The sequence below is a fragment of the Musca domestica genome, unplaced genomic scaffold (genome assembly GCF_030504385.1).
Source record: "Musca domestica strain aabys unplaced genomic scaffold, Musca_domestica.polishedcontigs.V.1.1 8, whole genome shotgun sequence".
Taxonomy (NCBI): Eukaryota; Metazoa; Arthropoda; class Insecta; order Diptera; family Muscidae; genus Musca; species Musca domestica.
This window is the reverse complement of record NW_026712409.1, coordinates 23,276,766-23,287,239: the sequence shown is the minus strand read 5'-3', so window position 1 is coordinate 23,287,239 and position 10,474 is coordinate 23,276,766. Positions and strand designations below refer to the sequence as shown.

Below are 10,474 nucleotides of genomic sequence, written 5' to 3'. Positions count from 1 at the left end.
AACCCCGAAATGTCAATATTTAAGGAGTTATGAGCGTTTTAAATTAGGCTATTTTCCTCTTTAAGAAACTGCAATCAAAACGATGCTAAATACCCCGAAATGTCAATATTTAAGGAGTTAGAAACTGCAATCAAAACGATGCTAAAAACCCCGAAATGTCAATATTTAAGGAGTTATGAGCGTTTTAAAATAGGCTATTTTTCCTCTTTAAAAATCGTCAATCAAAACGATGCTAAAAACCCCGAAATGTCAATATTTAAGGAGTTATGAGCGTTTTAAAATAGGCTATTTTTCCTCTTTAAAAATCGTCAATCAAAACGATGCCAAAAACCCCGAAATGTCAATATTTAAGGAGTTATGAGCGTTTTAAAATAGGCTATTTTTCCTCTTTAAAAATCGTCAATCAAAACGATGCTAAAAACCCCGAAATGTCAATATTTAAGGAGTTATGAGCGTTTTAAAATAGGCTATTTTTCCTCTTTAAAAATCGTCAATCAAAACGATGCTAAAAACCCCGAAATGTCAATATTTAAGTTTTAAATAGGCTATTTTTCCTCCTTAAAAATCGTCAATCAAAACGATGCTAAAAACCCCGAAATGTCAATATTTAAGGAGTTATGAGCGTTTTAAAATAGGCTATTTTTCCTCTTTAAAAATCGTCAATCAAAACGATGCTAAAAACCCCGAAATGTCAATATTTAAGTTTTAAATAGGCTATTTTTCCTCCTTAAAAATCGTCAATCAAAACGATGCTAAAAACCCCGAAATGTCAATATTTAAGGAGTTATGAGCGTTTTAAAATAGACTATTTTTCCTCTTTAAGAAACTGCAATCAAAACGATGCTAAAACCCCGAAATGTCAATATTTAAGGAGTTATGAGCGTTTTAAAATAGGCTATTTTTCCTCTTTAAAAATCGTCAATCAAAACGATGCTAAAAACCCCGAAATGTCAATATTTAAGGAGTTATGAGCGTTTTAAAATAGGCTATTTTTCCTCTTTGAGAAACTGTTATCAAAAGGATGCTAAAATCCTCGAAATGTCAATATTAAAGGAGTTATGCAATTTTCTGCTATGACATTAAGGTCAATTTTGACTGAAAATTCGGGATGACAATCTTCTCGTTATTGTCGATCATTACACAAGTCCTAGCAAAATGATACTTTGAAGCCAAATTCAATCATTCCATAATAAAGGTGCGAGTACATAAAAAGCTTGAAGTGATGGCTAGGCACATTAATGTCAAATCATAATGAAAATCATACACGCTATGATTATAACTATTATTTAAAGTTCAAAGGACTAAATATGCCGAAGCATTTGTATCTTTTAAATTCGGACTTTTATTGCCCATTTGATGCACAATTAATTTGAAATCGGATAAAGATATATATGGGAGCTATATCCAAATTGGAACCGATCTCGATAAAATTTGGCAAAGGTATTTCTGAGTATATATGGGAGCTATAGCTATATCTGAACCGATCTTCACCAAATTTGACACACTAGCTTCTAGACTCAATTCGGTCGTAAGTGCCAAAATTTAGACAAATATTAGACATTTGGTGCACAATAAAAGGTAAATCGGGCGAAGTTATATATGGGAGTTATATCCAAATCTGAACCGATCTCGATAAAATAAAGCAAATGTATTTTTGAGCTCTATTTGATATATTTCCCCAAATATTGTTGTTTAAGAGTGCATATTACAGCTGCGGAGGACAAAAATAACAAATCGGATGAACAATATGTATGGGAGCTATAGCTATATCTGAACCGATTTCGTTCAAATTTGGCATATTTATTTTCAGGCCTCAATAGGGTTCGTCCTTGGGCCAAACAAATGATTTGTGCAAAATTTCATCTGGATAGGGCAATAAATGCGGACTGTACTTTGTTTACAAAAATACATCGACAGACGGACAGACAGACAGACAGACCGACAGACGGACGGACGGACATGCATATATCGACTCAGAATGTGATTCTATGCAGATCATCAAAAGGAACTATGGGTCTATCTCGTTTCCTTTTGCCTGTTACAAACAAATGCACAAAGACAATACCCTGACCACCTTGTTGTGTAGGGTATAAAGACGGCAGGATTTTAGTGCGGTTCTCTAATCCCTTTATGAAATGTCACAAAATATGCCTAGCCATGACACCAACCTTCTTTTGTACTTACACCTTAAGCCTTACGTGACTTATGAGGTTAATATTTTAGGTATTTTCTTCTGCCATGACTTTTTTTATACCCTCTAACAAAATTGACAAAATATTTGGTCGGAAATAAATTTAAATTTCTAACCAACTGTACGCTGACACTTAATTAATTAACTAGTTAATTTTAAAATACACATTTTTCTACTTTTAACATCAAAAAGGTACGTTGACACAACATCTATATATATAAATGTAAGTTGTGTTAGTTACTACGCTTATAACTTAAGAACCGCTGGATTAATTTTAACGATTCACACAAATTCGGAGTTGTCTACTCTCCGAAAAGGATAATATCCAAAAAAATCGCGTAAAAATGTGATATATTAACATTTTCATTTTGACTTTTCAAATGTACAATAGTAATGTTTTATTTTGCATGATTTTTTTCCATTTTGACTTACTTTTTTCTAATGTACATTTGTAGTGTTTTTTATATTTTATTTTTGAATTCGAATATTTATACCAATTTATTTAATTGACTTGATTTCTTGAGAACTGAAATTGATGGCGGGTTACATGGAAGTGTAGTAGCGAATTATGTGGTGGCGAAACGGAATAGATGATATCGAAATAATTTAACGCGGTCACACCAAAGTTAAAAGGTAAATACCTTTTTTAAATCGCTGAAAAATCATGAAAAAGAGATCTCATTGCAAAAATCAAAAAAACATTTTCAATGGAATCGAATTTTAAAGTAATAGTACATTCTATTGACAAACTTTGTAAGGAAGGATCTTAAAACATTTGCTGTAAAAAATCAGCGAAAAAGTTGAAGACTTTTTCAATTTGTTATTCTTTTTTTGTCAATTTTTTTTTCAATTTGTATTATCATATTGAATTCAGTGGATTTTTTGTGAACAAAATAAAGAATAATTTTTCACTAAAAAAATTAAATAAGTGCGAAATAGGATGTTAACTGACATCTACCTTTCAACTCCAGGGCCTACATCGTGGGTTAGCTGGAAGATGCGAACACATTTAAACAAACAAAAATGACCGAAAAAGCTTAATGGGGCTCATTTCAAAGCGTGACAATGATCCGTCCAATGAGAGCTCAAAATGCAAAATTCTTTGGGAGAATAATAAGTAATATACCAATATTGAAATAAAAGGTGCAAAATAGTAGAGCGAATGGGACTTTTAGTAAGAAAAGGTTTTATATCCTTCCAGAAATTCTTCCCAAACATTCAAAATACCTAAAATCACTTTTGCAGGTCTTTATATCGATCATAACTCATGGATAAGGGAACAACCCGATTTCATATTTATATAACCATCTATGATTTAAGTTATTTTTGGGGTCTTGGCCGGCCACTTTTTTCATTTTTTGGCCCTTATTTGACATTTTGTTTCTAAGGGGGTAGATAACCTCTTCGCATAAAATTTGAAATTTTCAGAGTAGGGCCCATATTGGTATTGACCAAATTCATCAATTGATTTGGCTAAAAAATTTTATTTATGCCACCCTGGGGTAGGGAACCATCATACAGATAATTGCCACATAGGAATTTATTTAAGTAAAGTCCCCACATTGGAGTATCCCCAAGTCCACTTTCACATCTAATGTGTGGTCAGAAAAGAAAATTTTGTATTCTATTGAATTTTTAACCCCCAAGAGAATATTGGTTGGGAACGTAGATTTGGGATGTGCATCCATATGAAATAAATTGTGGAAACATGAAGAAATTACAAATATAAGAAAGTAGCACGGGACCGAAAATTTGTTTAATCATCATTGAATTATCCTATGATGAAAATATGGACTTTAAGGGGTCTCCAACTTACAATTTAAATGGCAAATAAAATTAATTCCCATCTTATCATTCTGCCCTCAATTATGAGGTGGATAAAACTATTTTTACTTATTTAAATCACGCGAAATGCTATGACATGCTATATTGTTCTGCTATATTTTGATTTGGCCTCTATTTGTCATCTTGGATTATAAGGGGTAGAAGAAAGTTTTCAATGTAGGTCGATGTTTCGGAGTAGTGCCCATATAAAGAAGGTACCTCCTAATTTAACCACATTTCAAAGAATTTGGCTAATAATGCGTATTAGGGGGGTGAAAATCTTACACTAAAATTTCAACATATCTACAAATTTTAGAATTTTTATCCATGTTATAATACCCTCTCAAGACCACCTTTTGGCGGACAAACAGACTGACATGGTTAGGGGGACTTATGAGGACTCTAATGCACAATCTAAGTTGCTAATGGGTTTAAAAAAGTAATTAACTTTGGCTATTCTTAAATCATTCAGCCCTCAATTATGTAGTATACAAAATACAGCAAATTCCAAATTACTGCTCATTTGACTGGAAGATTTTGCTACGATTTTTACCATATTAAAAATTAATTTGATCCCTTAGCGATAAGATTGATATATACTTTTTAATAGATTTGTATAGCACATCCACACAGTTGAAGCCCACAGTTTAAATATTGAAGCCCACTGGTTAAAAATGGGTACAGGTATTTTAAAACACTTTAAATCGACCTTACGTGAACACTTATATCAGTCATATCTGTGAATAATTATGCTTGGGAATATATGCATAATAGACAAAAACTACGGGCCGGCAACGCGGACCGGGCCAGCTAGTATATAATAAATAACATATTTTATTATACATTTTCATTCGGACATTTAATTCCTTTACAAAGACCCAATATTACTCACAGAATACAATAGTTTTGCTCGACGGCTGTGTTGATCAATTGCCGCCGTTAATTATGGGCTCGACTTGGATCTCTGCTTAAACTGTTTCGTAATTGTCGTACGTTCCGATCGTCAACGTTCATTTCGGGGTATTCGTTATCTTTTTGCACCTTGAGGGGGTGTGTTTTTATTTATTTTTCCATTGGCATTTATCCTAATCGATCGAAAGAAATCATGTTAAAATTAAGATGTGTTCTAAACACACAACTATGGCGTACAGCAGGATCCGTTCGCCTGTTGCATGTTGGAGAGGCAAATGTGTTGCCGACTGCTGTTGATAAGAACTCATCTGAATTCAAGGTGAGTTTTGTTTTGACGTGTAATTGCATAATTCGTGAATATTGACATTCGTTCACATTTCGCAAAAAAAAAATAGGAAAATGAAAAAGATATGTCAAAATTGGTCAATGAATTGCGTACAATTACCAGTGAAGTGTTGACAGGTGGTGGTGCAAAGGCTATTGAACGTCATACCTCACGAGGTAAGTTGGTTGCGGTGTTTGTTGTGGATAAGATAAGAATGCTGGCAAAATCAGGATCAATGTGCCTGTTGCGGATCTTATTTTTTAATTTCCTTTTGTATTCTTCCAGGCAAACTGCTGGCCCGCGAGCGCATTAACAAGTTGTTGGACAAAGGTTCCCCCTTCTTGGAGCTAGGTACCTTGGCTGGTTACCAGCTATACGGCTCGGAAGTGGTTAACTCGGGTGGTATTGTTACTGGCATTGGTCGTGTTTGTGGGTAAGTGGTTGGATTGCAATAAAAAATAAATTTGTTTTTAAATAATTCATCTTCTATAAATTCCAGCACGGAATGTGTAGTTGTTGCCAATGATGCCACAGTCAAGGGTGGCTCCTATTATCCCATCACCGTGAAAAAGCATTTACGTGCCCAAGAAATTGCACAGGAAAATCGTTTGCCATGCATCTATTTGGTAGATTCTGGCGGTGCTAATTTGCCACGTCAAGATGAAGTCTTTCCCGATAAGTTGCACTTTGGTCGTATTTTCTATAATCAGGCAAATATGTCCGCTATGGGCATACCCCAGATTGCTGTTGTCATGGGTAGTTGTACTGCTGGTGGTGCCTATGTTCCAGCCATGGCCGATGAAAGTATAATCGTCAAGAAGCAAGGTACAATATTTTTGGCTGGTCCACCTCTAGTTAAAGCAGCAACGGGTGAAGAGGTATCTGCCGAAGATTTGGGTGGTGCCGATTTGCACTGTAAGACATCCGGAGTAACAGATCATTATGCTGTTGACGATGAACATGCTCTGTATTTGGCACGCCAAGTGGTTAGCAATTTGAATTTGCCCGCCACAAATAACTATGACGAGCAATTGCTTTACTCCAGCAAGAAAGCCATAAAAGCCTCAAATAATTCCATTGAAACTGAAGTCGAGGAACCCAAATATGATCCCCGCGAGCTGTACGGCATTGTTGGACCAAATCTAACCAAGAGCTTTGATGTGCGTGAAGTTATTGCACGTATTGTTGATGGCAGTCGTTTTACCGAATTTAAAAAACTTTATGGCGAAACTTTGGTTTGTGGTTTTGCCAAACTCTATGGTCATACTGTGGGCATTGTTGGAAATAACGGTGTCTTGTTTTCGGAGAGTGCCTTAAAGGGTTCCCACTTCATCCAGTTGTGTGCCCAACGTAACATTCCTTTGGTGTTCCTACAAAATATCACAGGTTTTATGGTTGGTCGTGATGCCGAGGCAAATGGCATTGCCAAGAATGGTGCCAAAATGGTTACAGCCGTGGCATGTGCAAATGTACCAAAATTCACCGTCATCATTGGTGGTTCATATGGTGCTGGCAATTATGGTATGTCTTCTAAAAATATTAATTGAATTTCAAAGATTAAAATATTTCCAACATTTTTTGCCTTCAGGTATGTGTGGTCGTGCCTATTCTCCACGATTCCTCTACATGTGGCCCAATTCCCGTATCTCCGTCATGGGTGGTACTCAGGCTGCAAATGTAATGGCCCAAATTACTGCTGACCAAAGAAAACGTGAAGGAAAAGACTTTAGCGAGGACGAAGCCAATAAACTGAAAGCTCCCATAATGGAAAAATTCGAAAAGGAAGGTTCTCCCTATTACAGCACTGCCCGTTTGTGGGATGATGGTATTATTGACCCAGCAAACACACGTCAAGTTTTAGGCTTGAGCTTGAAAGCTGCCCTTAACAATCCTGGCAATGGCACTAAGTTCGGTGTATTCCGCATGTAGAGAAAAAGTAGCAGCATACAAACAAAATGGGGAAACAATGTGCATTTATTTTACGAGCAAAGCTAACAGATAGTATGATTTTACAAAAAAAAATTTTAGGTGATTATGATGAAACTGTTGCATTTATTAGAGTATAAGTAAAACGTGTAAAATTTTGATACATATACTGTTCCAATGTTGTATAGCAAATTTATAAAGATTTTTTTTTTTAAATACAATTTTTAAAGAAACTTATACAGTACGAAACCTACATTTTTCCATTTTTTATAGTAGATTCTAGTGAAAAGTGTAGCTAAAATCTTCAAAATATCGAATATCTGGAGGTACATTTATGTATACGCAACAGTGGACCTCTGAAACCAATTATCGGCAAAAGAAGGTGGTGCCTATTACGAACTCCAAATACCAAGTTTGAGGCAACTCTGTTGAAAAATTTAGGTAAAATAATCAAAATACAGAATATTGGGGGTCACCGTTATATGGATGCTATACGAAGGCGTCGTACTATGTCGCGAGTTCATACAAACGGCGGCCAAAAATAGAAAGAGTTGTCGTAGGTGGATGAAATTTTGTACAGATGCTTATTATTGGGCTAAAAAGCAAATTACAAAAATTTGGATAGATTGGACCAAAATTCGGTATACCTCCCATATATAGGGTCTTCCAAATTTCACTCTTTTAGCCTATAAAATCGTTAATATTCAACCAAATTTGATGAAAATTGGCATGTAACTTCTAATTGGGCCTATAAAACAGTTGACAAAAAATTGGATTGATCGGACCATGATTTGGTATACCTCCCATACAATGGGTCTTGAAAAATTCTCTCTTTTGGGATATAAAAACGAATGTATTAACCCAAATTCGACGAAAATCTGCAGTTTACTTCTAATTTGGGCTATAAAACAAGTGACAAAAAATTGAATTGATCGGACCATGATTTGGTATACCTCCCATACAATGGGGCTTGAAAATTTCGATTTGTTGGCCTATGAAATCGTATGTATTCAACCATATTAAATGAATATTTGCAGTTTACTTCTTATTTAGTGAAATATTAAAATTGTCTGTAGGTTTACGTTTCAGAGTATTTTATATTACAAAACCCTCTTTTCAATAAAACACGTTTTATTCGTATTTAATTTTTATTAATAACATAAGCTTTGAAATACACTATTCACTACATACCTCACTGCAATCATCAGATTCATCTTCTGAACATATTTCCGGAATATTTAAGTTATTTTCTTCACAAATATATGATTTAATGTCTTCCATGTTATAATTTCGGGCCAATATATTATGACTGTTCAAGGATATTACAGGGTCCGATTGTAGTATCAAATACTGAATTAAATCCCTATTTGACTCGACTCTACCACATTTTCGGGTACATTCATTGATGTTTCCGTCACTTCTATATTTTCTGGAATCAATTTTTTCTTAGCTTCTGCTATAGCATAATACGATGGGAAACAATTTTTATGTATAGCATTTACAGCATTTCTCATCATGTTATACTGTCTAACTGATAAATCCATATCCACGTAGAGCGCCAATGCTTTTTCCACTGAAATAATGTCCGTTTCCTTTACATTCGAAAATCTTTTTGCAGCTGTTGTTATGATGTCCGCCGAAGTAGATGCAACAAGTTCACCTACACGTCGCCTTTTTGTTCTACATGAACTTTCCTCAAAGTTAATGCGTGGTCGACCTCTTGATGTAGACTTATCAGGTTCCTAAATATTTAAAAGTTTTTAAATAATTGGTTTAATAAAAATAATCTTCAAATGTACCGAATCAAATTTAAACGTATCCATAAGAAACCAATCTTTTAAGACCATTTCTACTTTATCCCTCTTTCGATAGTATTTTTTCCACGTAGAAGACAATTTGTAGCAAATATTTTTAACCTTTATGTGTTCTTCGCCCGTCATTTTCCTTCCAATTCGATCCTCAATAAATTCTTTAAGTTTTGCCAGAACATATGACATACTTTGATCCTTTACTTCTAACCATTCCAAAAATATGTCACAGTTTTTTAAAGAGGTGGTCACTAAAAAAAGCAAATAACTCTTAGGACCGCAGGTTTCCGCAGCTAATTTTTTTATAGGTTAAAAATACATACTTTTCACAACTAAAATCAACAAAAATGTAGACTAAACTTTTTAACCTTTTTTTTTCTACTCCACTAATTTCAAGATTTGCTTTACAAAATAGATGAACTAAGTACAACAGGTGTTTGTAACTGTAAACACCATATGATCACTATTTACACCCAAACAAAGGTGAAGCCAAGTTTTTGACATCCCAAGTAACTAAAATAAACACTTTTTTTATAACCGTTACTTTTAATATTCAAATTTTTGAACATATGAAAAAAGTGTCAATTTTCCGAAAAAAATAGAAAAATGCCGATTGCCAAAAACTATCAGATTTGAACCCTCGTACAGGCAAAACTACTTGACGTATCACTACCAAAATTCATATTATTCCTAACTGGAATGTTTTCTATCAATTCTCATCAATAAATTTGTGCTCTTATGTACTTGGTTTTTACCATTTTTGGCCGCGGTCGTGACACTGTGCGTCGCTTTGTACAGCAGGTAGTACCCATCAGGAACTACCAATACCAAATTTTAAACAATTTTCGTCAGAAACTATGATACAAATCATCGAAATTCCGAATATCTGGTGGTACAATTATATGGAGTCTACAGCAAAATTTGGACCTATATGTACAGTTCTCTGCGAGAAAGTTTGCTACATACTATATATGGTAATTAAAACAACAAAAAACCTTAAATCTGTCGGTACAGTTATATGGGTCTTTACCTAAGCATGGACCTATATAGTCAGTTTTCAATATTTATTTCGCTGGGATGCTAGAGTGATTTCCACAGACAGACATGCTAAATCTACATAGAATTTTATGCTGAACAAGAATATATAGACTTTGTGGGGTCTAAAATGTACATTTCTGGATGTTACGAACGGAATGACAAATTTAACATACCCTCCAAAAAAGTTTTTTCTTTATATCGATTATGCGATGTCCCTCCTTGTATAAAATTTAGGGTGTGGGTACATAAGCAGCTTGAAGTCTTGGCATGGTATATTTTGTGAGATATCACAAAGGAATGTCAGAGCCGCACTCGAATCCTGCCGTCGTTTCCCCTTTTAATTTGAAATTAATATGCCTAGCCATGATGCCAGGCTGCTTATGTACCTTTATGCATGTCAAACTATCGGCGAATTCATGATAAAATTATACAGGTAGCCGCATGACAACA

The 10,474-nt window shown here is 34.6% G+C and overlaps 2 protein-coding genes across 3 annotated transcripts; one reads left to right on the top strand and one right to left on the bottom strand.

The window, feature by feature from the left end:
* Nucleotides 1-5,092: 5,092 nt before the first annotated feature.
* On the top strand, nt 5,093-7,427 carry LOC101897849 (probable methylcrotonoyl-CoA carboxylase beta chain, mitochondrial; the record flags this gene model as incomplete). The annotated part of the gene is given in 5 exon segments (XM_005181451.3): nt 5,093-5,246; nt 5,323-5,428; nt 5,538-5,685; nt 5,752-6,773; nt 6,841-7,427. Coding segments are annotated over 5 exon segments (1,743 nt in total). The 3' UTR covers nt 7,182-7,427.
* A 268-nt stretch (nt 7,428-7,695) lies between these two features.
* On the bottom strand, nt 7,696-9,355 carry LOC131806603 (uncharacterized). Of its 2 annotated transcripts, XM_059130945.1 has the most exons (4): nt 9,310-9,355; nt 8,978-9,237; nt 8,576-8,920; nt 7,696-8,222 (listed from the first exon to the last, which is right to left on the bottom strand). In XM_059130945.1, coding segments are annotated over exons 1-4 (612 nt in total). In that variant the 5' UTR covers nt 9,311-9,355; the 3' UTR covers nt 7,696-8,216. The 2 variants fall into 2 exon arrangements, with proteins under 2 accessions (XP_058986928.1, XP_058986927.1); XM_059130944.1 differs by lacking the exon at nt 7,696-8,222 and having other exon boundaries at nt 8,422-8,920.
* Nucleotides 9,356-10,474: the final 1,119 nt, after the last annotated feature.